This window comes from Peromyscus eremicus, chromosome 1 (assembly GCF_949786415.1).
Source record: "Peromyscus eremicus chromosome 1, PerEre_H2_v1, whole genome shotgun sequence".
Classification (NCBI taxonomy): domain Eukaryota; kingdom Metazoa; phylum Chordata; class Mammalia; order Rodentia; family Cricetidae; genus Peromyscus; species Peromyscus eremicus.
The window spans coordinates 59113504-59139789 of NC_081416.1; the positions used below are offsets into that span (position 1 = coordinate 59113504).

The following is a 26286-nucleotide window of genomic DNA, read 5'->3' on the forward strand; positions in this document are numbered from 1 at the left end:
AGCCTTTCCTGAGGCTGTTCTCCAAATACCTGGAATGTGTATATCCAGAGAGTGATCAGTCCACACTGTTAGCCCTTCTTAGGGAAAAGTCAATTGGGAAAACTATGAAGGCACACATGATTTTCATAACAGAAGACAACTGATATATATATAACAAGCCAAGTAACACCAAAAGCTTCTTGGGATTTGGCTTCCTCTGAAGGAATTCCTTGATCCCTTCAGGTAGTGACTTTGCCATAACCAGCTCAGTTCTTATGATATATTCCTGCAGCGCGCAGCAGCTGTTGAAATCTAACGTCCTGCTTTCTGTCTGTGGCGTGATCTCAGCCAGTCTACCTTAAAAATCAGTGTAGCCCAGGCTAACCTCTGTTCTCATTCCTTAGTCTCCCAAGTGCTGGAATTACAGTGTGAGGCCCAGTGTCTTGGTTTCTTTTGGCCTCTTATGTGGTTGCTGTGCTGTGGGCTTCCAAGTAGTACAGGTCAAAACACAATGCTCCCTCCCAGCTCCCAGCCACACACTGTGGTCTCTTTGTTTTTCAAGCTTCTGTTATGTGTCTCAGCCATCTGCACTCTTGCACCTCAGTCTCTTGTCACTGAAGTCAGATTCACTTTCATGAGTTCCTGAACATCCACTGGTCCTGTCACCTGTAGCTGTTAAATGTAGGTTTCTGGGCTGGAGAAATGGCTTAGTGGTTAAGAGTAAATTTAGAGTTAAAGGCATGCACCACCACCTTTTATCCCAGCACTTGGGAGGCAGAGGCAGGCGGATTTCTGTGAGTTTAAGGCCAGCCTGGTCTACAGAGCGAGTTCCAAGACAGGCTCCAAAGCTACTGTCTCAAAACAAAACAAAACAAAAAAAACAGAGTAAGCTTGGTTCCCAGCACCACATGGTGACTCACAACGACTTTAACTCAGCTCCAGGGCATCTGATGCCCGCTTCTGGCCCCCATTTATACCTATACTCACATGGCAGGTGCATACACGTGAATAAACATAAACCTTTTTTTTAAAAGTGCAGATTTCTGGTGTCCCCTAGAGCCCCTGCTGGTGGGTGCTGGGCTGGGCTCAGTGGCCTGCCTTTCCAGAGCTCCCAAGAACTTGTCAGTGTAGGCTTCAGGCCACGTACTGGCTTTGGTGCCGTGATCTTTGAATGGATGAGCTTTTGATGGCACCCACTTTCCTGGGGATGGGCCACCCATGGAGCCAGCTTTCCCCTGGACAAGATGGAGTGTGGCTAGCCTCTGAGTCTTCTCTGTTTGACTGCTTAGAATAGTGTCCATTTCGGTGTGGTCTCAGAGAGTTTACAGGAGGTGCTCTTGGGTACACTTTTCTCTGAGCCCTAGGACTGCCCTACTGGCTGCCAGCTCCCAATGTCAGCAGGAACTGAGGACAGGACGCTGTCCTATAAATTATTTTCCTGTGTCTTCGGTCTAGCTCCTTCTAAAGACACTCTGGTGGCTTTCTGCTGTCTCATATGATGCCCAGGTATGCATGCAGTGCCAGCCTGCAAGCTGTCACCTGAGTTCTGAGAAGTCCTTTCGGTGTTTCCCTGGACTCCTGCTGCTTCCTTTCCTCCCTCGGGATTCCTGGCAGAGGCCCAGCTCTGTCCCGCCCTTCTGGTCTCAGCCAATTTTAGGTGACTTCTAGTTGCAGTTGAACTTTCTTTTGGGTCAGCAGCTCAGAAATAATGACATGGAGACTTATTATTAACTATGGAAGCTTGGCCTTAGCTTAGGTTTTTCCCCAACTAGCTCTTTTTTTGTTTGTTTGCTTGTTTTTGTTTTTCGAGACAGGGTTTCTCTGTGTAGTTTTTGCACCTGTCCTGGAACTCACTGTGTAGCCCAGACTGGCCTTGAACTCACAGAGATCCACCTGCCTCTGCCTCCCGAGTGTTGGGATTAAAGGCATGTGTCACCACCGCCCGGCTTAAAGTGAATTTTTTATTTTTTTAGATTTATTTATTTATTATGTATACAGTGTTCTGAATGTGTGCTTACAGGCCAGAAGAGGGTACCAGATTTCATTACAGATGGTTGTGAGCCACCATGTGGTTCCTGGGAATTGAACTCAGGACTTATGGAAGAGCAGCCAGTGCTCTGAACCTCTGAGCCATCTCTCCAGCCCCGCAACTAGCTCTTACAACTTAAATTAACTTGTTTTTATTAATGTACCTTCTGCTATGTGGCTTGATTACCTCTCCTCTGTACCATGGGTCTGACTTCTTCACTGTCTCGCTGGTGTCTCTGCCTCTCTTCTCAGAGTCTTCTCTCTCTCTTTCCCCGGAAGTCCCGCCTAACTTCTTACTGCCTAGCTATTGGCCATTCAGCTCTTTATTAAACCAATCATAAGGCATCTTGGTAAAGACACATCTTGACGGTGTAAACAAATATTCTGCAACATCAGGTCCCACTCACCACTTGTCTCCATCCCCTTGTCCTGTCCTCTGGAATGTTCAGTGGTTAGTAGACTTCATCTCCAAGTTTCACTTGTTTCTGTGGTCACACCTGCCTGGACTGTTTCCATATTTTCCTGTAGCTTGCTGTTGTTTGTCATCTGAAGGCTATATTTTTCTAGATGTAACACTTGTAGACACTCACTACTTACCTGGAAACTCTCCTTCCTCTCTCCTTCCCTCCCTCCCTCCCTCCCTCCCTCCTTCCCTCCCTTCTTCCCTCTCTCTCTCCCTTCTTCCCTCCCTCCCTCCCTCCCTCCTTCCCTCCCTCCCTTCCCCCTTCCTTTCTGTGTTGTTTTTTTGAGATAGGTTCTCTCTATAGTCCTGGCTATCCTAAAACTCACTCTGTAGACCAGGCTGGCCTCCACCTGACAGAGATCCTCCTGCCTCTGCCTCCCAAGTACTAGGATTAAATGCATGCTACCACACCTGGCTTCCTCATTTTTTTGTTTGTTTGTTTATGAGGCAGGATCTTGTAGGCTGGCCTGAAATTCATAGCAGTTCTCCTGCCTCAGCCTCCCTAGTGCTTAAAGTAAAGGCACAAGCCACTGCAGCCAGCTTGCTTTTGCCCCTTCACGTGGGGAAGAGTGAGCACCCTGAAGAGATCCACCTTGCTACTTCCAGGAATGCTGACAGCAGTGGCAGCCTGTGTGGCCCCCTGCATCCTTTCCTGCCAGTGTCCCGAGCCCTCTGTCCTCCCTGGTGCCCTTGCTGTCAGGTCATCTGCACTTTGTCCATCTTCCCTTTGCTCTTTGCCTTGTGCTCCTGTGATAGAGTGCAGACTCCAGTGGCCTCCCAGCCCGACACTGCTGAAGGTAACGTGCTCAAGACATTCATCCTAGAAGGGCGAGGACAGTCCCTTCCTCACCCCACATGAGTACAGTTGGAACATGTTTCACACCAACAGTGGGAGATGGCAGCTCATGGATCCTGCTCTGCAAGGCTGGCTTTGACCTCAGGGCACTGAGCGGTTCCTACCATCTGTGTGTGCTTGCATGAAACCTAGCCTATGTGTGGCTATCCTTTCTCTTAGGTATTGCTGGAGGAAGCAAAGGACTTGCTCTCTGACTGGCTGGACTCCACAGGTGGCAGCGAGGTGACTGACAATTCTATTTTTTCCAAACTGCCCAAGTTCTGGGAGGAAGAGTTCCACAAAGACATGGAAGCCCTGAATGTGAGTGTCTTGGATTGCCTCATCCTTGCTTTCTTAGGCCAAGCTCTGCTTTCCATGTTCTGATTTTGGTAAAGCCACAAAGCCTGTGATCCACAGTGTCTTCATTTTGCAAGATCAGTAAATTGAACTTGAATGAGGGGTGAGGAGATACTTCCTCTCCTTGTTTTAGTGTTTTCATGTGTATTCCCATGCCTGGTGCTTAGGACTACCTAGAAAAGATGTCAGAAACCTGGAGTGGAAGCCAGCTGTGGTAACACAGTCCTGTGTTCCCAGCACTCAGGAGGCAGGAGGATCTCAAGTTCATGGCCAGTCTGAACTGTGTTGTGTGATCCTGCCTCAAAAATAAACAGCCTGCCAGGCAGTGGTAGCATACACCTTTAATCCCATCACTTGGGAGGCAGAGGCAGATGGGTCTCTGTGATTTCTAGGCCAGCCTGAGCTACAGAGTGAGGTCCAGGATAGGCTCCAAAGCTACACAGAGAAACTCTGTCTCAAAACCAAGAAACTAAAAGAATAAATAAAATTAAAAATAAACCGCCTTCAATCCCAGCACTTGGAAGGCAGAGGCAGGTAGATCTCTGTGAAAGACCCTGTCTCAAAAAAAAAAAATAATAATAATAAGATAAGCAAACAAATAGGATCAACTGGGTAGGCCTCCCAGAAGGCAGGAGAGGTTTGTGTCACAGTCCTCATGGCTGCCCAGACACCCATGCTCAGCTGTTTTAAGGCTCCTCCCCTGCAGGCCCCAGACAGGGAAGACCAGATCTTTCTGTCTGCCATATGTCTATTTTCCTGCTGAAACATTTTTCCAGCCCTTACCTTTTATTTTGAAACAGGGTTTCGATGAGCTTTCCATGTGGGCCTTGAACTTGTGATTCTCCTGCCCTGGTCCCCCAAGTAGCAGGGATGACACGTCTGTGCTGTCGGTTCTGACAGTCATGCACTTTCCAGGGAGTGTACTCCGTGGAGGCTGAGGCTTTCAGACTGGTCGGGAGAAAGCGCTGAGACTCTGTTCCCACAGGTTCTCCCTCCTGATGTCCTGACCCGGGTCAGCGAGTATGTACCAGAAATTGTGAACTTCGTCCAAAAGATTGTGGACAATGGTTATGGGTGAGCATGAGAAACCTCCCCTCCCCTGCCAGGCCACACAGCTCCATGGGAAGAGAGAGTCTAGGTGTGGAGGCCACACCTCACTGCTCAGCCCTGAACCTGACCTAACTCTGCACTTCACTCCAGCTCTGCAGCAAGAACTTGGATTGCTTTAAGGATGAAGCCCTTGCCTGGTTCACGACATACATAGTCCATGCCATTGTCACAAGCATTGAAACTGGGAAAATTGAGTCAGGAAGCAAGCTGGAGAGGCAGAACTGGCCACAAGCTAGGTCCTAACAGCCATTCTCTCAAAGCACTGTCATAGTCCTCATGACTGCCCAAAGGCCCATGCTCAGGTGTCCTAAGGCTCCTCCCCCTACAGGCCCCAGGCAGGAAAGGACCAGGGCTTTCTGTCTACCCTGTCTGTTTTCCCGCTAAACCAGCCAGGGTGTGGAACATCATGCTGTCTGAACAATGAGAATCCTTCGGAGTGGCCCAGTGTCCTCCCCGTTAATCAGGAATACCTGGCCTCATATGTGCTTGGAAGCTTGACAGTGATGACCATAGGTCTTTGGGGCCAGAATGGCATAATCGTAAGCTTGGATCCTGCAGGGCCCCTAGAAACATCAGTACCATTTAGACACTTTATGAGTGTGTGTCCTGTTGCCTGGCTGTGCTTTTAGTGTAGACACTTCCAAGCTCAGGGTTGCTGCTCTAGCATGTCTGACAGCTGGAAGCTTTCCCATATCACTAACATTAGCCTTTCCAGAGGTTCCTCAAAGGGAGTTCCAGATGGGACCCTGGTGCTGCAGGCAGCCCTAGGCACCGGCTGACTGCATTCCCGGACCTGGCCTCAGGTCACTTCTCTACTTGTTGGCAGCACAGGCTAGAGAAGAGAGGACTGTTCACAGTGCCTGCTGTTACAGAGCTACCTCCGAAGTGACAGTGCTACCTCACCCCACGTGACCAATGGCTGCAGGGCAGCAGGAGACACTGGTCCAGCCAAGTGGCAAGCCTGGGTCAGAGAGGACACTCCTCTGTGCTAGAATATGTTAGAGTCACATGGAGAGCCGTGACAGGATCACAAAGTAGAATGCAGACAGAGAGAGGAGAAGGTGTGTCATGGGGTTGTGCCATCGAGTGGGGATGTAATCAAATGGCTACAGTACACCAAGCAGAGGGTCTGTGAGGGACACCCTACCTGACACTGAGGCCAGCCACCCTCTGCCTCAGGAGGCATCCCTGTTTCTCCTTCTCAGCCCATGAAACTAGGGCTTCTGGCCAGCTGCAGAAAGCAGAGGCTTGGTGGCCTTGGCCTTGGCCCTTCTTGCTTTGTCCCCAGTGCTGTGGTGTGTCTGAGACCCCTTTCCTCTTGTTTCCAGCTATGCTTCAAATGGGTCCGTCTACTTCGACACAGCCAAGTTTGCTGCTAGTGAGAAGCACTCCTATGGGAAGCTGGTGCCTGAGGCTGTTGGGGACCAGAAAGCTCTTCAGGAAGGGGAAGGTAAGAGCTCACAAAGCACGTGCGGTGTGGAAGCAAAGCTAAGCTGCTCTTCCTCACTCACGGCTGCACCAGGTCTCTACTTCTTGGTCATGGTGGGTGCCTATGTACACTCCACAGGCACATGAAGAGCAGGCTGCTTCCCCTAAAGGAGTCCCAGGACTTTTCTGCTCAAGACAGCATCGCTTAAGAAACAGAGAGGTTAGCACTGCACTGTCCTGACACAGAGGCCCTGGGCTTTCAGCTGCTGTGACAGGCACTTGGCACAGAGGCCCTGGGCCTGGTCCTAAGCTGTTCTGATGGGGCACCTGACATGGAGGCCTCAGAGCCTGCCCTACTGTGACAGTGTGTGGCTTAGATGTGTGTGCAGTGATGTGTGTTTGGCGGTCTTGTTCCAAGTATTTAAACACAGGTGTCAGTGTCTTCCTGGATCAGGCAGAACTGCATGAAAACACTTTTCAGAAGTCTTTACCCACAGTGAAGCTAAGGATAGTTTCACAAAACCCAAGGTTGGGTTTAAGATGAGGAGTAACTTTCGTGCCAGATATATCTCCCACTGCCCCCTTGTTTCTAGAGGTTGAACCAGCCATAAAAATGTAGGTATAGAAATAGCAGCTGTGGGGCCCTATTCTAAAGAAATATCAGAATTGAGAAGCTCAACAGAAAACACAGAAACCTCGGCAAGAGAGAAGCTAAGCCATTTAGCATTGATCCTGGGCCCAGGGGTGGATAGGTGTAGTGTTCGGTACACCTGACTGTGAGGTGACTCACAGTGGTAAAGCTGAGAGGGCTCCAGGGCCGTGCACTGACCCATGCCGAGAGCCAGCCTTGCATACTTTGCAGAAACAGAGAGGTTGGGAGGCATCAGTTAACAGCGGAGCAAAAGTTTCGAATATGCTAACGGACATGGTTGAAGGAATCATAGCATCTTTCCCTGTTTAAATTTTTTTTTTTTTTTTTTTTTTTTGGTTTTTCGAGACAGGGTTTCTCTGTGTAGCTTTGCGCCTTTCCTGGAACTCGCTTTGGAGACCAGGCTGGCCTCGAACTCACAGAGATCCGCCTGGCTCTGCCTCCCAAGTGCTGGGATTAAAGGCGTGCGCCACCACCGCCCGGCCCCTGTTTAAATTTTGTTTTGAATGTGTATGGTGTTTGCTTGCATGTGTGTCTGGTGCCCAAGAAGGTTAGAAAGTAGGAGTGTCAGACCCCCTGAAATTGGAATTACAGAAAGGTTTTGAGTTATCGTGTGGGTACTGGGAACTGAACCCAGGTCCTCTCAAAGAGCAGCCAGTGCTCATAACCACTGAGCTATCTCTCCAGCCCCCAGACCACAGGCCAGGTGCAGAAGGAAGTCTGAGAGGAGTACCAAACAATCCTCTTATTGTCCAACCAAGGTGCAGGTGTGCGGGCCTCCACACTACAGGGGTGGGAGACTGGCAAGCTACCTGAGGTTTCTACTCCTGAGTCCCTCAGAGGAAAGGAGCCATAGAGGCACGGGAGGCAGGTGTAATGCTGACCACTAAGCACACATGGCTGTGAATAAGCAGAGAGAAAGGAAATGAGCTGGGCAGTCAGACAGCAGGGAAGAGCAGTGAATGGAGGAAAGGTAAAGCCCAGTTAGTGAATGACTTTGTAAGCTAGACTCTGGCTCTGCAGACACATTTAAATAACATGGAAAACCTGGCTGCCAGCTAGATTATGTGAAAGAGACTAGCTGAAAGAGCATGATGTGGAGCCTCGAGAGCTGTGGTTCTGGATGCTTCTTGCTGGCAGAGGAACAGCAGGAAGGAGCTAGAGCCAGGCTGAGGTCTGTCCTGGGTGCCTCGTTATCTGCAACTCTCTTGAAAAGATTATTTTCATTCTGCAGATGAGCACACCAGAAAGTAATAGTGGTTGTCTCTGGGCCTGGCGTGATGCCAGGAGTCCTGCTCAAGCATTCTGCATTCAGTACATGTCCCACATCTGGAGCTGGTGTTTCAGGATGCCCTAGCAGTGCCTCCCTCCACCACAGCTCGGGAACATCAAGCCTGGACACTCAGTTCCTGAAAGATGGAGCTGCATTTAGATCCCAAGTTAGCCTAGAATAGCAAGGATCATATAGACCCTTGCAGTCCAGGGCCTAAACCTGAGGTGGAAGGAAGGCTTTCACTCTATCCAGTCACCTGACATAGGCTTGATCTTCAGTGTTGGGGACCAAGTCCCCATCTCCACAGCAGTTCTATCTGCAGGTCCTTCATGTACTTGGTGACAGTGCCGTTCTCTTGGGTCTCCAGCCACCTTATACTTGTGTGCTGCTATTCAAGTGCCTCTAGCCAGTGGTTCCCTCCACCACCCCATGGGGTCTCAGAGGATCTGGCAGGAAATGCACCCAGCAGGCACCCTGCTCTCATGATTGAGGCTACACCTCAGTCATTTCACCTGGTACTTTGTGAATCCAAGAGGGAGTGTACCACTGATCTCAGCTTCCACAAAGTGGTGCAGCTCAGCCACACCTTTACACTTCTGGAAACCAGCACACTGGCAGCTATGTGTGCTGCTGACCCTTGGTGCCCAAGTGAGCCACACACCATTTAGCTTCAGCCCAGAGTGCAATGACCTCTCCTACAGACTTGGAGTTCAGAGCTGAAGAGGCAGATGTGTCTCTAGAACTGCAACAGTGGCTGAGACCCCAGCTCAGAATCAGACTTAAGAGCTGATAGGCAGCAATTGGTACCCATGTCTGTCGCAAGTTAACTGGTTAAGAGAAAGGTTGGCCATAGACACACAGAGTGGCCTTTAGGTAAGGTGCTGACACTCCTGTAGGCATCTGTAAATGACCCTGCCCTCTTCTCTTAACCATTCACATTCACAGGTGACTTGAGCATCTCCACTGACCGCCTCAGTGAAAAACACTCTCCCAATGACTTCGCCCTGTGGAAGGCCTCCAAGCCAGGAGAGCCATCCTGGCCTTGCCCCTGGGGAAAGGTGAGTGAGGCACTGTTGGGAGCAGGGACAGTGAGAAGAGTAGTGTCACAGGCTGCTAACATAGCTCCCTTAGTCCTCTGGTGGTGGGGTGGATGCTGGGAAAGGATGGAGCGTGCTACTGGGACCAGACCTGGTTCTGGAGCAGTGAAGAGCTGTAGGCCCACGGGTGCTGGGCCTTGAAGGTAGCAGCTTCTCTTCTCAGGCCCGTGTCCTGATCTCTTAGTGGGTGCAAGCCAATTGGCTGCCTCAGGCTTCTGCTCTGGGTGTCTGTGCGTGTAAGTTGAAGTTGGTGGCACTGGAGGTCTAGATGACTATGTGACAGCCTTGTGGCAAATCTTGTGTGTGTGGCTATTTGCCACTTGAGTGCTTGGGGATTAGAAATAATTCCCAGGCTTTAGCTAAGCCGCAGCCACAGAGACTGACTTTGAACTGTATAAACAGGTTTTCCTTTAGTCTGTCTTGTGAAGATTTGAGGCCATTGCAGTGAGGTTCAGAGGCTTAAAGGTCGTTTCCTTGAGTAATAAAGGCCTGGGAAGGTTTGGAGTGGTCAGCAGGACCCTTTGTGTCTCTCTAGGGTCGTCCAGGATGGCACATAGAGTGCTCCGCTATGGCAGGCACACTCCTGGGAGCCTCGATGGACATTCATGGCGGAGGGTTTGACCTCCGCTTCCCCCACCATGACAATGAGCTGGCGCAGTCAGAGGTAGGTAAAGACAGTTGCCTTGCTAGAAAGGGACATGATGTCCTTCCTGCTCTGTTGGAGAGATATCAGCAGCACCCTAAGGAAGAGCCTTCTGGTGAACTTGGCATCCATCTTGGGAGCTGAGGCAGAGTTGTATCCTAATCATTTTGTCTGAATCCCAGTGGTAACAGCTTGACCTTCAGTAACAGACAGGCTTAGGTTCAAACCAGTTGTATCCTGCTGGCAGGGCATCAGGGCGTTCCCTTCAAGCCCCAGGTGCCCCACTTAGGAGAGGTGGCATCTACCTCATCCATGGGGCACACAGCAAGACACCATGTATTGAGTGTCCAGAACCTCCTGACAGGTGAGGCCTCCCCATAACGGCCAAGCCTTTCTCCTGTCTCTTTGTACTCAGGCCTACTTTGAAAATGACTGCTGGGTCAGATACTTTTTGCACACGGGCCACCTGACAATAGCTGGCTGCAAGATGTCCAAGTCACTGAAAAACTTCATCACTATTAAAGACGCCTTAAAGAAGCACTCAGGTAAGCAGAGCTCCTGCAGAAGCCCATGACAGGGGTACCAGCAGCTGTTCAGGAGTAACGGTAGCTGTGTGTCTGCTCCCCAGCTCGGCAGCTGCGGCTGGCATTCCTCATGCACTCTTGGAAAGACACCCTGGACTATTCCAGCAACACTATGGAGTCTGCACTTCAGTATGAAAAGTTCATGAACGTGAGTGCCCAGGACTTGCTGGAGGTGGAGGACATTGTAGGTGGTGTGGGTCTTCTGATATAAGCCAGGGCACAGTGATGCCACTTGGTGCCACTTCCTGAAACTGATAGCTGCAAAGTGAAGGCCATGTTCACATGTAGGACATTTCATTCTGACTCAGGCTTCCTGCCCTGGGAGTTGTCACGTTTCTGTCCCAAGGAAGAAGTGTTCTGTGTCTTTTGGACCTGTGTGCATTGTGCTGACAGATCTGCCCTCAAGTGATATCACGTCAGTAGGATGTCAAGTCTCTATAGGTAGAAGGTTGTCCAAATGCCATTAACCTGACTTCCGTAACTTCAGGAGTTTTTCTTAAACGTGAAAGACATCCTTCGAGCCCCTGTAGACATCACTGGCCAGTTTGAGAAGTGGGAAGCTGAAGAAGTGGAGCTCAATAAGAAGTAAGGTGGAGCCTTTTCCTTGGGGCCAGAGAGAGAGAGAGAGAGAGAGAGAGAGGTGTGGGGTGTGTGTGTGTGTGTGTGTGTGTGTGTGTGTGTGTGTGTGTGTGTGTGTGTGTTCTGGGCCTTCTGAGGGTCTCTCTACCATGGCTTGTCCTGTGCTGATGACGTGGCCCTGTCACATGTCAGAAGTGCAGTACCTGCTGATGGCAGTGGCTCTGATTGTTGGACTCTGGAGAGCTTCTGTGGTAGAGCACCAGGTCTGACTGTTGCTTCCATTCCCTTCCTTGCTCAGCTTCTCTGACAAGAAGACAGCGGTTCACGAAGCCCTGTGTGATAACATCGACACCCGCACTGTCATGGAAGAGATGCGGGCTTTGGTCAGTCAGTGCAACCTCTACATGGCAGCCAGGAAGGCTGAAAGGAGGAGGCCCAATCGGGCGCTGCTGGAGAACATTGCCATGTACCTCACCCACATGCTGAAGGTGAGCCCGGCAACAGGAAACTTAGCTTCTGAGTGATGCTGGAAGCTGCCTCGTGCTGCCTGACAGCATCCTGGTCTGGAGCCTCCCTGAACTGTGGTTAAAGCCTCAGAGCCATCTGTAGTCACAGCTGTTGGTCCCTGCTAAGCAAAAGCCAGTGACAGGACCTTGACTCGGGCCTTATCTTATGCACAGCATTTCTGGCACCGGGCCAGTGGGACTTTCCCTACCTCACCCTTCTGTCCTTGTCATCCTCTGGTGGCTTTTAGCTGGAAGAGGGTCAGAGCAACAGCTCTGAGCCAGGGTGCACCATGGATGGATGCAGACACCTTGGGATAGGGTCATAGGGCTTGATGCTGCTCTTTCCTGCTTCTCCCCAGCCAGTCATGGGGACCCACTTGGCTACCTGTCCCCAGAGATGTCAGGACAGTTCTTGAACTCACCTCTAGTTCATCTGGTTCATCCCACTCACAGTGGAGTCCTGTCTGTTTCTTCCCTCAGATCTTTGGAGCCATAGAGGAGGAGAGCCCCCTTGGTTTCCCAGTTGGTGGGCCTGGAACCAACCTGAATGTAAGTAGAATGCACAAGAAGGGTCCTAGGTGGCCAGCTGCTGCCACCCTCTGTATGCATGCCTGCCTGTGCTGTGTGTGTGTGTGTGTGTGTGTGTGTGTGTGTGTGTGTGTGTGTGTGTAGAGGTCAGAGGTCAACCTCAGAAGCCACCTGCCTTGTTTTTTTTGAACCAGGGTCTCTCATTGACTTGAGACTCACCTGTCTGCATCCCCAGCACTGGGATCATCAGCATGTCCCATCACTCTGGCTTTTTCATGTAGGTGCTGGGATCGAACTCAGGTCCTCATGCTTGCCCAGTAGCACTTTACCAACAGCTGTCGCCTCAGTCCTCCTTTATAAATTTTAGTTACCTCTAGGTTGTTTATAATCCTGTGTTACAAATGCTGTGCATATGGTTACATTGTGTAGTTTGGGGAATGATGATACATGTTCAGTACACACACATGATTGTTTTTCCTCCAAGTATTTCAACCTGAGAATATGGAGTGTGGATGCTATAATCACTGGGCACATTCTTAAAGGTCATGTGATCACATACCACAATGCTATCCTGGGGGAATTCCCACTATTCCACTGCCCCTCAGAACTGGACAGAACCCCATGCCAGGCCAGGTCCAGTTCTCACATCAGTCCAGAGCCCACCACATAGCCCAAGCCCCTGTTCCTGCAGCCAGTGCCCAGAAAATGGAAAGCGGTGGTCCCATAAAGCATCCAGTCTAAGCATGCGAGGAAGCCCCTGTTGGAACAGACCCGTGCCCACGACTGGCTCAGCATTTGCAGGTCTAGTAGGCTGACGGACACACGTGTCAGTAATGGTCCTTTGCAACGTGAGGGCAGCTCATTTATGATCCCCTCCACCCTCCAGTGCAGAGAGTGCTCTTTAATTACGAAATTAAGACAGTGTATATCAATATTTAGATGGAGCATCTGCTGTGCTAATGTACAGATGGAAAGACAAAGCTGTCCCAGAGCTGCTTCCTACTGACGGCAGCCCAAGGGGCCCCTCCCCCACACAGGGCTGTCAACCGAGAGCCCTGCTCCCGTGAAGGAAGGAAGAGGTCTTTCCAAGTCTGAGTGAGCTGTTGATGTGGTGGCTTCTAGACTTTGCCAGATAGGAATCACTGCTGGGGCTTTTTAGAAATTCATACAAGGCTCCTCTGTCCTCTTAACAAATATGCTGCCAGCTTCCTTTTTTAACATTTTATTTTTAATTGTGTGTATGGGGGTGGTATGTGCATGTGAATACAGGTGCCCTCAGAAGAGGGCATCAGAGTCCCTGGAGCTGGAGTTACAGGTGATTGTGAGTTACCCGATACAGGTGCCAGGAACCGGATCCTCTGCAAGGCCGCCAAGTGTTGAGCCATCTTTCCAGCCCCACTCTTTTCTTTGAAAACAAAACACAAGATATAACTCCTAGTGGAAGTCATTCTGCCTTTGAAATTAAAAGTAGTTTTTAGTCTTCAACAGTGCTGTGGTCTTGGGGAGGCATCAAGAGGCATCTTAAGATAAATCACATTATGCATCCCCAGATGTTCTCATTAGCCCCATGATGTTGACTTATAGGAAACAGCAGCCAACACTGAATGTAGTAAGCCTGTGAGGCCAAGCATCCTCTATTGCACAGCTCCCATGGTGAAGATAAGTTTAAAAATGCTGTGTGAGTCAGAGAGGCAGACCTGGGCCTAAACCTCTTATGCCCAGGTAGAAGCCAGGCAGTAGGATACTAGCTCCAGGACTGTTGGAGACAGACCCTGCCCTCTACCAAGAGGCCTCTTTGGGTACTGGGAACTAAGTTGGTAGTACGGTGACTGGGCTATTTAAGCTGGTCAAGGGGGTTGGAGATAAGGTCTAATTCTACTCCAGAAGTCCAGAGCCTCTGCTGTAATTAGACAGTTTCCCTCGGTCTGTCTGGTAGAAGGCCAGGCCTGGTTAGCTCAGAGTTCAGCTCTCTCTCGCCCTCCAGCCAACGTTTCTACACTTCCATATCTTGGTTCTTGAGCTGTTGTGTAATCTGAGACCCTTCTCAGAAGTCCCAGACCTTTTTGGTCCTGGAGATAAAGAAATAACGCTGTAAGATGGCTCTAGATTCAGACTCCTATTTAGGTCTTGCCCAGTGTGGCTCTGGGTCCCCTGGCTTTATCCTCGGTGTAGGTAGTGACCTACCTACCTTTTACCTCGGTGTAGGTAGTGACCCTTTGTACAGCTATTAGTGTGCGTCTAAGTTAATAAGATGACTAGTCCTCAGCAGGCTCACATGTGACCACTTATGGTCAGTGCATCCCAATGGCCCATTGGAGATGGTAAGGACAGGTTTCTGACAACTGTGTCTGTCCTGAGGAAAACACATTGTGTCAGCAAGGGACAGAGTGGTATCTATTGAGCGTATCCAGCTAGAAGCCCAAAGGTGCTTTTTGCTCCCTGTCCCACATTACCTTTATTAGGTACTGGGAGCTGAGGTTGGCAGTATGGTGGCTAACTTCTTTAAGCTGTCCAAGAAAGCTGGGGATAGGGTCTAGCTCCACTCCAGCACATGTAACTCTTATACCACCTGGCATGCCAAGGATGTGTGGGCTTCAGGACACGGGATACAGCAGCATGTGACATATGGCATATCCACTGAACTGTTAGGTATTCATTTACAAATACAGCAATGGCTCTCGTGATTCAAACTCATTCTTTCCACAGCTCGAGTCCACCGTCATGCCCTACCTACAGGTATTGTCGGAATTCAGAGAAGGCGTGCGGAAGATCGCCCGTGAGAAAAAAGGTGAGGCCCCATGCTGGGTACCTCACCCTTGCCGCTCACCCTCTGCCAGGTTCCCTGTGACAGCTACCCATGTTCTGTATGTGTATACCTCCATGCCAGGCTGGACCATTGTACTAGGTCAGAGTTACCTTTGACTTAGAACATCTCGGGGAGAACCTTTCCTTAGTCCTGAGGGCCAGGTGTCTGCATAGCTCTTGTTCTGAACAGAGGCAGGATAGAGGACCCTGTGCACAGCTAACATACACTTGCCCTTGGCTTGCATTGGGTCTCCTTTCTGTTCCTGGTGACCCAAGAATGGCTTGTCCTGTTGCAGTCTCAGGTTGCTTGGAAAAGCTCCTGCTGGGGCCAGAGCTAGAGTCCTATCTCTGCCCTACCTGGGGTATGGTGGTGCCAGGCTGCCTATGCACACCCATCCTTTCATCCTCCAAAGTTAGGAGGTGTATGATTTGAGAGACAGAGGATTACTCAGAGTGCCAAGACCCACACCATCATTTGTGCCAGGTGGTTCTGGGGAATCACCTGCTGCTGGCACAGGTATCCCCATTAGGTACCCTGACTTGGAACCTTGTCCAACGAAGATTTCTTTGCCTCACTAGGCACCACACTATTTACGAAGTGGCTTGCTTCTCAGCAGGAATATTACTGGCTATGGCAAGGGTGGCCTCCAACTCAGAAGAGCCTCTCCTCTTCTAGTAGGCTTCCATCCTGGTTCCAGACTCAGCAGGCAGTTCCAAACCTAAACCTCCATGGCATTGGGGACCCCAGCAGCCTGGGCTGTGTCCTCTGAGTCATGTAGGTGACAGTACCAGGCTTCTCCCAGTAGGGACTAGGCTCAGGCAAGCATATAATTTATCGAGGTGAATGGTGTGTAACAAAAGTCATCTTCAGATCAGCTCCCAGCATTCAGTGCAGTGCTCTCTTGTGCAGCTCCACCTCCCATCACTCCAGCGTGTGCCCCTCACTGGCACACAGTGCTGCTGCTGCTGCTGCTGCTGCTGCTGCTGCTGCTGCTGCTGCTGCTGCAGACTGCCCCATTCTGGCCTTTCATGGAGCATGGCATCTTTGAGGTCTCTCCATGCCACAGCTGGCATTTGTTTTGTTCTCTGTCAAGGCTCAGTGGCTGGCTGGCTCCTGTCCACAGATCTCACTTTCCTTTTGCTTCTTACTCGATAGTAGTTGTGAATGGTGCTTGCTGCTAAGGACAGCACACCAGACACTCACTGGAAATGGATTTCAGTTTTTCTAGGCTTGCCCATGGGAGTGGGAATGTGAGGCGCCTGGGTTCCTGACGGCAAGTACTACGGACATGCCAGCTTCTTTGTGAGGGCCGGGCTGTGCCATGCTCCTGAGCATCAGCACAGGTTCTGGTTTCCTACCTTCTACTTTCTGGATTGATCTCTAGCTCTACCTTTCTCTCTAGTTCTACCTCTCTCTCTCCTCCTCTTCCACTTAAAGGATATGTGTGTGCCTTTCCACATATTTCCACTTATGCCTTTCCACACGTGTGTATGGAGGCCAGAGGTCAAGTTTAAGGTTGTTCCTCAGGAGCCTTCCACCTTATGAGACAGATTCTCTCACTGGGACCTGGAGTTACTAATTCAGCCTGGCTGACTGGCCAGCAAGCACCAGGGACCTTTTTCCATCTCTCCTGTGCTGGGATTGTAAGCTCACAGCATCATGCCTGGCTCTTTCCATGGGTGCTGGGATTCGAATATGGGTCTCCATGTTTGTGTAGCAAGTACTTTCTATCCACTGAGCTGTTGCTTCCTAGCCTCTCTGTCATTTTTTTATTTTTATTTATTTACTTACATGTTTTGGTGGTGGTGATGCTAGCTAAGGCCAACTTGGAAGGGAGCCCACACACTGCAGATGTTCACATTTCTAAGCAGAGTTTGCCTCTTAAGGAGATCCTGTAAACAGGACGCACAGCGTGATTGACCCATGCAGTCTTATTTCACGTGCCCTGCCTTGCTGTGAGCTTGTGGCCATAGAGGGACTTACCTGACCTTCTTGGGTGCATTTTCTTTAGGGAAAAGCAGGTCTGTTGTGGCCAGAAGACTTTCTAGGATGATAAGAGACCTTTAGGACTCTTGGTTCGTAAGTGCAAGGGGAATTGGAATCTCAGTGTGAGCAGATAGGAAATCTGTGTTGTGTCTGCTGTGAACCATGGTGCTTGCCTTAAAAAAAAGCCCAGTCCCTTCCTTGAGTGCTTGGCCTTCCAGTGTCTGTCCTTTTACCCACCACAGGTAATGCATCTGGTCATTGAAAGTCCTAGCACCAGCAGAGAAACTGACTCAAGGGTTAGGAATGTTTATGCCCTCAGTGGCCACATCCACAATCCATTAATTCTCACCTGCTTTGTCTGTTCAGCTTCTCTGTCTCCTGCTCTTTGGCTCTCAGTCTTTCCTGTGTGTTCTGGCTGAGCCTTGAGGCAGCTACATCTTGTGGTGACTGAGTCTGACCAGGCTCATCAAGCTCCCTGCTGAACCAGATCCAGTGTCATCCCTAGGGTTGTGTGTGGGTCCCTTTCCCTAGCTGTGTCCCCTCCATATCTGCACCTGGTGATCAGACTTGACTAACATCTCTACGTGAGACAGGCAGCAATTGGAGGGCCACCCCAGTCTCCAGACCCAGCCTAAACCATGAATACCCTTCACTCCAACTACATTCTGATTTGGAAGGGCATTTAGAGCTGTGGGGAGCTGGGTCTTCTCAAAAACCTAAGGAGCGCTTGGCCCTTAGACACATGCACAAAACTGCTGAGGTGGCAGTGTTGGGGGAAGGAAGAGCCCTTCAGGATATCAGGATGACTCAGAGCAGAGACCTTGAATAGATGTAGCATTGGCTTGCAGACATGCATGAGGGGACATGGCCTCAGTGCTGAGTCAGTCTGGTGATGACCAGGGCTTCGAATGTTATGGAGCCTTGTCATTGTGGGACAAAGTTTGGCCATACGGGGCTCAAGGCAGTCTGACTACTCCCTGCTCAGCATCTCTGGGAGCAGTCCACAGAGTGTTTTAAGACAGGCTCCCAGCACTAGGCTGCAGTGCTCGAACAGCTGATTTGTCTTCATTGGACCCTGTGGATTCACCAGGAGGGAGGCTGTGGGTCTGTGCTCTATCCTGGACTTACGTGGTGGTGGTGGCATGGGTAGCCTCCTGGTTTTCCTATCTTCTCTCCAAATCTGGCAGCCAGTACCCACTTGCCAGCACTGGAGGAAGCACAGTTTTGGGGGGCCTAGGCCCTCTATAGTCTAAGGGAGCTGCTCTTTCTTGCCTACAGTCCTTGAGGTTCTGCAGCTCAGTGATGCCCTCCGGGATGACATCCTGCCTGAGCTCGGGGTGCGGTTTGAAGACCACGAAGGTGGGTGATTCCCTGAGCTGCTCCCTATGGACAGGGCAAGTAGTTGGGTATAGGTAGGTGGTGAGAAGGATGCTGGGAGGCAGGGTGGCACAGCAGTAATCTAGGGGCCCAAGGGCACTGGTACTTTCATGTGTGGTTTAAGAAGCCCAAGCAAAGTAGGTGTCTTCTCAGATGTGCCCTACCCTTCACCCCATCTCATCCAAGATGAGTAGCTCATTGCTCGTTATGGTGATGTGTTCATTTCCACAAGGGACCTGGGCAGCCATTGCTGGTTTCCTACCTGCAGCCTTACCTCACACTTGTAGGGAGACAAGCTGCATGTACCCCAGTCTCACTGTGTGCTTTCTGACTTTGTGGAGCCTTTTGCTACACAAATTTTTTTTTTAATTCCACCTTTTTAATATTCAAAGAGTCATACAGGACAAACATAGCGCTTGTCCAGGCCTCCTGTGCTCGTCTGAAGGTGACTGACAGCTGTGGCTGACTTGAGCACTCAGCTCCTTTCCATCCAAGGGTTTGCTCAGCATACCAAAGGATCTTTTTTCTTGATAAGAAGGAAGAAGATGGCAGAAAGTGCACTGTTCTTAATATTGTTTTTCTGAGACAGCATCTTACTATGTAGCTCAGGCTAGGCTTGATTTTGTAACAGTCCTCTTGCCTCAGTCTCCCAAGTGCTGGAATTAATTGCAAGTGCGAGCCACAACACCTGCTAAAACGATGGGTTGAATTTGATGAGTCCAGACAGGCAAGGCTTTCCCATTTTACTGTGGTTTTGTGTTTTTGCAACACTGGTATGGAATCCCTGGGCCACGAACAGTGCTAGGCAGGCATTCTACCCTGATCTGCAACCCGGCCCTGCTTTGTTTGCTTTGTACCAGTTTTCTTCACCTGCCATTGATTTTTGCCTGTGTGAGCCAGAAGGCAGAGTCCCAGATCCCCGTGCAGGAGTGGTGTTGGGGCCTTGGCTAACAGGCTCAGAGGTTGAGCCTGGCAGGCAGGCAGGTCACAGTCCCTGTGTCTCACTGACTATCTGCTTTCAGGACTGCCAACAGTGGTGAAGCTGGTAGACAAAGACACCTTACTGAAAGAGAAGGAAGAGAAGAAAAAGGTTAGTAAAGTCAAAGTGATGGAGCTTGAGTTTGCTGGAAGTGAAAACACTGTAACGTTGTTTGATTTTTATGTTGCTTTAAGAATGGATGTTTGTGCTTTGGTTAAAATTCTGATCCTCTACCATCTTACAAAGACTCCAATTTGCAGTAAGGCTCGTTAAGGAAGGGAATGGCTCAGTTGCCTTTAGCCTACTGGCTATAGATGGGTTAGGACTTCTGTTGGTCTTTTCTGTGTCGAACACACAGATTGCAAGCCCAGCGCCACTTTGAGATCTTTGGCAGCAGTTAACTCTGCAGCTCACACATGATTGAGCCTGTATGATAGTGAGTATTCAGAGACGGGTAATGCCTGGGGGGGGGGGCTCACCAACCTAAGACAGAGCGCCTGTGTGGCCTGGACAGGCGTCTCCATGACAGGTAAGGTGACCTGCTGATGTCCCACACAACCTAAGTCAGAAGCTCATTTTTTAGTAAAAGGGGGACCTATAGGGCCCTGGCCCCCGTTTTGGGTAACTGTTGCCTTGCTTGCTGACCTTGACCTTGATATCCTCCCTATGCTAATTCCCTGCCGGGTTCCACCCTCCTGAATGCTTAATGCTCCTTAATGCTCCTTGTCTGTGTATCCTGCATAATGGGCATTAACAGCTTAGATGCAAGATTGTAGAACATTGGCAGCAAACTTCTGCCCTCCGGAGTTCTCCCATTGTACTGTAAGCCTGTATTTAAGACCTCCTCCCTCCTTCAATAAACGACATTCAGCATTTAAAAAAAAAAAAAAAAAAAATTCTGATCTTTGGGGGCATGGTGACACACCCCTTTAATCCCAGCACTAAGAAATTAGAGGCAAGCAAATCTCTTGAGTTTAAGGCCAGCCTGGTCTACAGAACAAGTTCTAGGATAGCCAGGGCTACACAGAGAAACCTTGCTTCAAAAAGCAAAACAAACAAACAAAACATTCTGATCCTTATAAATATCATGAAGAAAAGTTAACGGGGTAAGTAACTACTTCAGAAAAGTGCGCCTTTGGCTGTGTGTGATGGTACATTCCTTTAATGCCAGCACTACTTGGATGCAGAGGCAGAGGCAGGTATATCTCTGTGAATTTGAGACCAGTCCGTAGTTCATTCCAGGCTAGCCAAGGTTACATAGTGTGACCTGTCTCAACAAAATATAAAGGGAGGCAGTGATGGAGTTAGCCATTTATTCTGTTGTGTTTTGTTAAAACAAGGTTTCATGTAGCACAAGCTCAGGATTTAGCCAAGGCTGGCCTTGAACCCCTGATCCTCCTGCCTTCTCCTCCCAAGTGCTAGGTTTACAGGGGTGCACCAAGATTCCCATTTCAAGTGGCCTGTTGGTTTTGGTTTGCTTGTTTAATTTTCATTTGTTTATTTTTAGTGTGGTGTGAATATTTATAGGGGCAGGGCGGTAGGCAGGGCAGCTCAGCCTTTAGTGCAGCTTTTCTTATGGCAGCTAGTATTGCTGGCTCCTCCTGCTTTCTCTGGGTTTATGTCTCAACCCTTCAAAAACAAAAACCTATTTCTATTCGTGTATGCATATGTGTGAGTGTCTGCCACAGGTGTACAGGTACCTGTAGAGGCCAGAAATGGGTACTAGGAATCATACTTGTGTAGCATGAATCTTAAAAGTTCTTATTAATAAAATCAAACCTGAGGCCAGTTATTGGGGTGAATGCTGGTAGATGAGAGACACGGAACAAGCCACAGCTATCTCACCTCGCCGGATCCTCAGCTGGTCTTGTTTCCTCAGACTGGAGGCCTCTGAGTCCTCATCTAGAATGGGTCTCAGCTGAATTGGTGCTCAAAAGCCTGAATGCTTAACCAGGCAAATGCTTAACCAGCCAAAATGCTTCTAGTTTCTGGTCCTCACGCCTTATAAACCTTTCTGCTTTCTACCACCACTCCCTGGGATTAAAGGCTCGCTTTTTAAGATTAAAGGCATGAGTCACCCCATGCCTGGCTGTTTCCAATGTGGCCTTGAACTCACAGAGATCCAGAGGGATTTCTGTCTCTGGAATGCTAGGATTAAAGGTTTGAGTGCCACCATTTTCTAGCCTTTGTATTTAGTGGCTGTCTGTTCTCTGACCCCAGATAAGTTTATTAGGGTGCACAGTATTTTGGGGAACACGATACCACAACATACTTGGGTGTTCTGGAAGAACAGCAAGTGCTGTTCACTGCCACTGCTGAGCCATCTTCCATCCCCATCCCTTTATGTCCAACTCTGTGTGAGTGTATGCCGCATATTTATGGGTGCCCATGGAAGCCAGAAGAAAGTGTCAGATCCCAATGAAGCTAGAGTTACAGGTGGTCGTGGCCTGCCTAAAAAGGGTGCTAGGAACAAAACTCTGGTCATTTGCAAGAGCAGCAAGTGAATTGACTCTACAGGCCCCTGTCCTCTTCCTAAAGAACTTGAGTGCCCACTTGGTCTTGGAGACCTTGATCTCCTGCAGGACATGAAGTCACACACCTGAATCATGGCCTGCATGAACTTGGTGTGTTCGGTGAGGTGCTACTTATGCCTCGACTTGCTGGAGTTCTTTGTCACTTTGTTGAGGCCCATGGCTATGGAACAGGGCGGAGTCACGGCTACTGCCCTTCAGTGGCAGCATGACAGGAAGGACGGTACTGCATGGAATAAGTAACCTGTTGTTAAAAGGGATCCCTCAGCTAAAGGAAAGGGCATCACTTAGGAAGTGTGTGTGTGCTACTTGGATCTCACCTGGTGCCAAGTGTCCTGGGTGATGTCATGTGTCATGCTCATTCTGTCTGCCTGTCCTCCAAGTGTCCCTCTCCTTGTCCCCACTCTCAGTGATGGGGATGGCCCCTGCGTGTAAGGACTTGGGTGTCAAATGGGAGAAAGAACAGAAATGTGTTGTTATAGTAAGTGTAGTGATACACATCTATAACCTCCGTACCCAGGAGCTGAGCCAGGGGGATTACCATGAGTTGCAGACTAACCTGAACTATACAGCAAGACACTTTCAAAAAAAAAAAAAAAAAAGACTCACTGTCCTAACTCTGGATGCAGTGAGTGGGCACCTTGGGGTTATTATGCCCCGTGGGCCAGTCATAGGCGGGCACCATGTTGGGTGTGCACCAGCTTAGAGAGCAGGCTCAGGGCAGCTCTCTCAGGGATCTCTGAGAAAGGGGCAGAGTTGATAGTTGGGTGGCTGAGGGCTGATACACAGGGTCAGGGAGAAGCACCACGGGTAGGCCTGGCAGGACAGCAGGGTGGGCTCAAGAACATGTCTCAGGTGTGTGCTGCTTCCCTAGGCTGAAGAAGAGAAGAGGAGGAAGAAAGAGGAGGCGGCCAGGAGAAAACAGGAACAAGAAGTAACTATTTCGCTTGTTTGTTGGGAGTGTGGGGTTTCCTGGGCAAAAATCACACTTACCCCTGCTGCTCAGTTCTCTGTGCCTTCTTTGGGCTTGGACCAGGCACCCTGAGGAGCCTCCCAGGGGGAGCTGGCCTCTGCCTCCACCCCTCAGATGGTGTCCTGGCATCAGCAAAGGAGCATTGCCCTAGGTGGGTCACAGGCCAGCAGCTCCACGGTCCTGCCATCTGAGGACTGCTGCAGCCCCTCAGGCCTCTGGATGCTTAGGTGGTCTTTCTGCTCCCTGCTTGTGGCTCCCCTCCCAGTCTTTCTGCTGGGCTTATGTTGAGTTTAAGAGCTTGGAAGCCATGTGGTGGAGGCGGTAGAGTGGGCAGCACGGTGGTGGCAGGCCTGTGTGACACGTGTGTTTGTGTGTGTGTATTGTGTGTTCCAGGCAGCAAAACTGGCCAAGATGAAGACTCCACCCAGTGAGATGTTCCTGTCAGAAACCAACAAGTATTCCAAGTTTGATGAAAATGTAAGACAACCCCTCACTCTTCAGACTTTGGTAGCCTACATCCTCCAAGCTGGAGTCCTGGGACTTTCAGCCTTGGCTAGTGGGTCTCCTGTTTGGAGAAGGCTGTCGGGGCAGCTGGGACCATGCTGCTCCTGTCAGGGCAAAGGCTGAGCTAGGCTGTCTCTGCCAGTGATATGGTGAGCTCTGGCCCCTGGCACTGGAATATGGTCCCAGGTCCAGTTTAAGGTGACAGAAAAGAAATCTGCAGGTTCTCTGGGGACCCTCCCAACTGCCCAGAGTGCAAATTTATAACCCTGCCTCCTCCCTGGAGGTGTCTTGGTGTCCCTTAGGTGTCTCCCTGAAGGCTCTTGGATTCATCACTATATAACTCTCCCTGGCCACCTCTCAGCTGAGAAGTTATAGGCCCTAATGGGACTTTGCTCCTAAGAGTGCTCCAGACTTCTGTCACTTTCTCTAGTCTCATCTGCTGGAATCCCACTGCCCGATGGGCACACTGGACTGAGGGTGGTGACCAGACAGCCACACAGAGGTGTAGTGACACATACTTGTGATCCCAGCACTTTGGAAATGGAGGCAGGAGGATCTCAAGTTTGAAGCTAACCCCTAGCTTTCTTTTTCTTTCTTTCTCTCTTTCTCTTTCTTTCTTTCTTTCTTTCTTTCTTTCTTTCTTTCTTTTTTTCTTTTCTTTTTCTTTCTTTCTTTCTTTCTTTCTTTCTTTCTTTCTTTCTTTCTTTCTTTCCTTTTTGTTTTGTTTTTGTTTTGATTTTTTTGAGACAGAGTTTCTCTGTGTAGTTTTGGAGCCTGTCCTGGAACTTGCTCTGTAGACCAGGCTGGCCTCAAACTCACAGAGATCCGCCTGTCTCTGCCTCCCAAATGCTGGGATTAAAGGTGTGTGCCACCACTGCCTGACTTTTTTTGGTTTTTCAAGACAGGGTTTCTCTGTGTAGCCCTGGTTGCTATCCTGGAACTCACTCTGTAGTCCAGGCTGGCCTCTAATTCACAGATCCGTCTGTTTCTGCCTCCCGAGTGCTGGGATTAAAGGCGTGTGCCACCGCTGCACAGCCAGTCTCAATCTTGAGATTTGTCCAGTCTCGATCTTGAGATTTGTCCCCTGTCTCAGAAACACACTAGATAAACAAGAACGTGGATGCTGACCCTTAGTCTAAATACAGCCAAGTCAAGGAGAGAGGAGTTTTCTTTCAGCAGGGATGAGGCCTGAAGGAGAAGGGACTGATGGCATCTGTGTGGTCCTTGCAGGGGCTGCCTACCCACGACACTGAAGGCAAAGAGCTGAGCAAGGGGCAGGCCAAGAAACTGAAGAAGCTCTTTGAAGCCCAGGAGAAACTGTACAAGGAGTATCTGCAGATGTTGCAGAACGGCAGCCTCCAGTGATGCCACAGCAGCCTGGGAGGGCTGTACCTACCAGCCTGGCCACCATAGACTGAGGCCACACCCACTCAGGCCCCATGCCCTGGTCATGTTTACAGCTGTTCTCACACCTGAATCAGGAGAGTGGCAGCTCTGGGACACTGATAATAAATTCTTCTGAATGGTGAAGCCTGTTCTGCCCTCTCAGCACTTGGAGAGCTGGCCTATGGGTGCCTGGTCAGCAGCTTACAACTTAGGCCACCTAGTCAATTGAGCCCCTTCAGCCAGGCTGCCCGAGGAATTTCCCTCACATTGGCGAGCTGGGCTAATCTCTGCTGTGTTGGCACATTTGGTGGTATTGGAGCAGGAAAAGGGCCGAATCAGCCCAACAGATCCCCCTGAGCCTCAGACAAAGGCTGTTCAGTTGGCTCTCAGGCTCCGATGAACACACACTGCGGGTTTCCCAGAGCAACTGGCAGGGTGGCAGCAGGACAGTTGCCCTGTGGGGTGGGGCGCTGGCAAGCCGCCGGGGACTACTGTTAGGACAGCAAGCCCAGATCAGCACCACTGGCTTGTGAGATAAGGGGTCTTCAGGGCCCTTCAAGTGTGTTTCCTTCCCGCCTGCTCCCATCTGGTTGCTCCATGCTGCTGCTGCTAAGAATCAGCACCCATGCTGAATGTGTCTGGCCCTTCTCTGATGATAAAAAAGGGTATGGGCAGCAGCCAGAACCTGCCTGGCACCTGTAAAGGCCAGCTCCAGAGACACCAGGGGCAGGTGTGGATTCCAGATGCCACAGAGCCCATGTGGCAGCTATGCTGCCCCTTTGTCCTTGTGACAGACTTCGTTAAGAACTGTCCTGGAGACGCCTGTACCAGCCGGGGGTACCATCGGCATGTGTTGTGGAGTGTAGTAGTGTGAGACTGCAAGAGGCCATACAAGGTCTCTCAGATAGTCATAATCAGATGGGATCATCTGAGGTGTACACTTGGGTACCTTGCATCTCTGTGGTCTCTCTTGAGGCTTCAGAGTTACTGCATCTCCCACCTGGAAGCTGTGGTTCCACAGGCGGCTGCCCTGAGAGAGAAGGCCCTGGATGGCTTTTTAGGATGGTGCCTCACAGGTCAGCACAGTCCCTCCTTGGGCTCTGTTTAGAAGCATCCCAAGTTTACCCATTGTCACCATGAAGAGAGAAGACAAGTTCCCAGAGAGGGTGAGGGCTGGAGAGACCACAAAGTCAGTCAGCGTCGAAGAAGAGCTTCACTGTGTATCTCAGCTGCAGTAGTACTGCTGTGCTGAGCTATAGCAGTTGGGCTGTTGGCATCTACAAGTGTCACACACAGGCAAGACCACTGAGCTACACCCCAGCTATAATCGGAGGCAAAGCAAATGGAATGTCGGTGGCGGAAGCCAAGAGTCTCGTGTAAGAGTACAACCCAAGAAGGAAAGGACCAGCAATGCATTGTGAATTGGACAGCAGGATGGAGGCACCAACACTGGGTCCCTCCAGGCAGCACAGATGGGCACGCTGGCAGAGTGGGGCAGCAGGGCAGCCTAGGCCTTACATGTTCTCCCTCCTACAGCAGTGGGCACAGTCCTGAGAAGTGGTCTGCCCACAAAGGAACAAGGAACAGCCTAGTGACATGTGGCCGCCAGCTGGTTCTCAAGGGCTATGCTAAGGGAGAAAGTAGCAAATCTTCGAAGGTCCCACATGTCTGATTCCCAAGTGATA

At 50.2% G+C, this 26286-nt stretch overlaps 1 protein-coding gene across 2 annotated transcripts in view; it reads left to right on the forward strand.

The window, feature by feature from the left end:
- The window catches only part of Cars1 (cysteinyl-tRNA synthetase 1), a 56448-nt gene extending 31703 nt beyond the window's left edge, over nt 1–24745 (forward strand). For both annotated transcript variants that reach the window (XM_059264125.1, XM_059264116.1), the window contains 16 exons: nt 3486–3626; nt 4648–4736; nt 6101–6222; nt 9068–9180; nt 9755–9883; nt 10278–10407; nt 10491–10594; nt 10934–11031; nt 11324–11513; nt 12012–12080; nt 14766–14847; nt 18130–18210; nt 19251–19318; nt 22613–22672; nt 23105–23188; nt 24446–24745. In XM_059264125.1, the coding sequence (XP_059120108.1) occupies nt 3486–3626; nt 4648–4736; nt 6101–6222; nt 9068–9180; nt 9755–9883; nt 10278–10407; nt 10491–10594; nt 10934–11031; nt 11324–11513; nt 12012–12080; nt 14766–14847; nt 18130–18210; nt 19251–19318; nt 22613–22672; nt 23105–23188; nt 24446–24580 (1695 nt within the window). In that variant the 3' untranslated portion in view covers nt 24581–24745. The remainder of the gene's footprint in view (nt 1–3485; nt 3627–4647; nt 4737–6100; nt 6223–9067; nt 9181–9754; nt 9884–10277; nt 10408–10490; nt 10595–10933; nt 11032–11323; nt 11514–12011; nt 12081–14765; nt 14848–18129; nt 18211–19250; nt 19319–22612; nt 22673–23104; nt 23189–24445) is intronic.
- Nucleotides 24746–26286: the final 1541 nt, after the last annotated feature.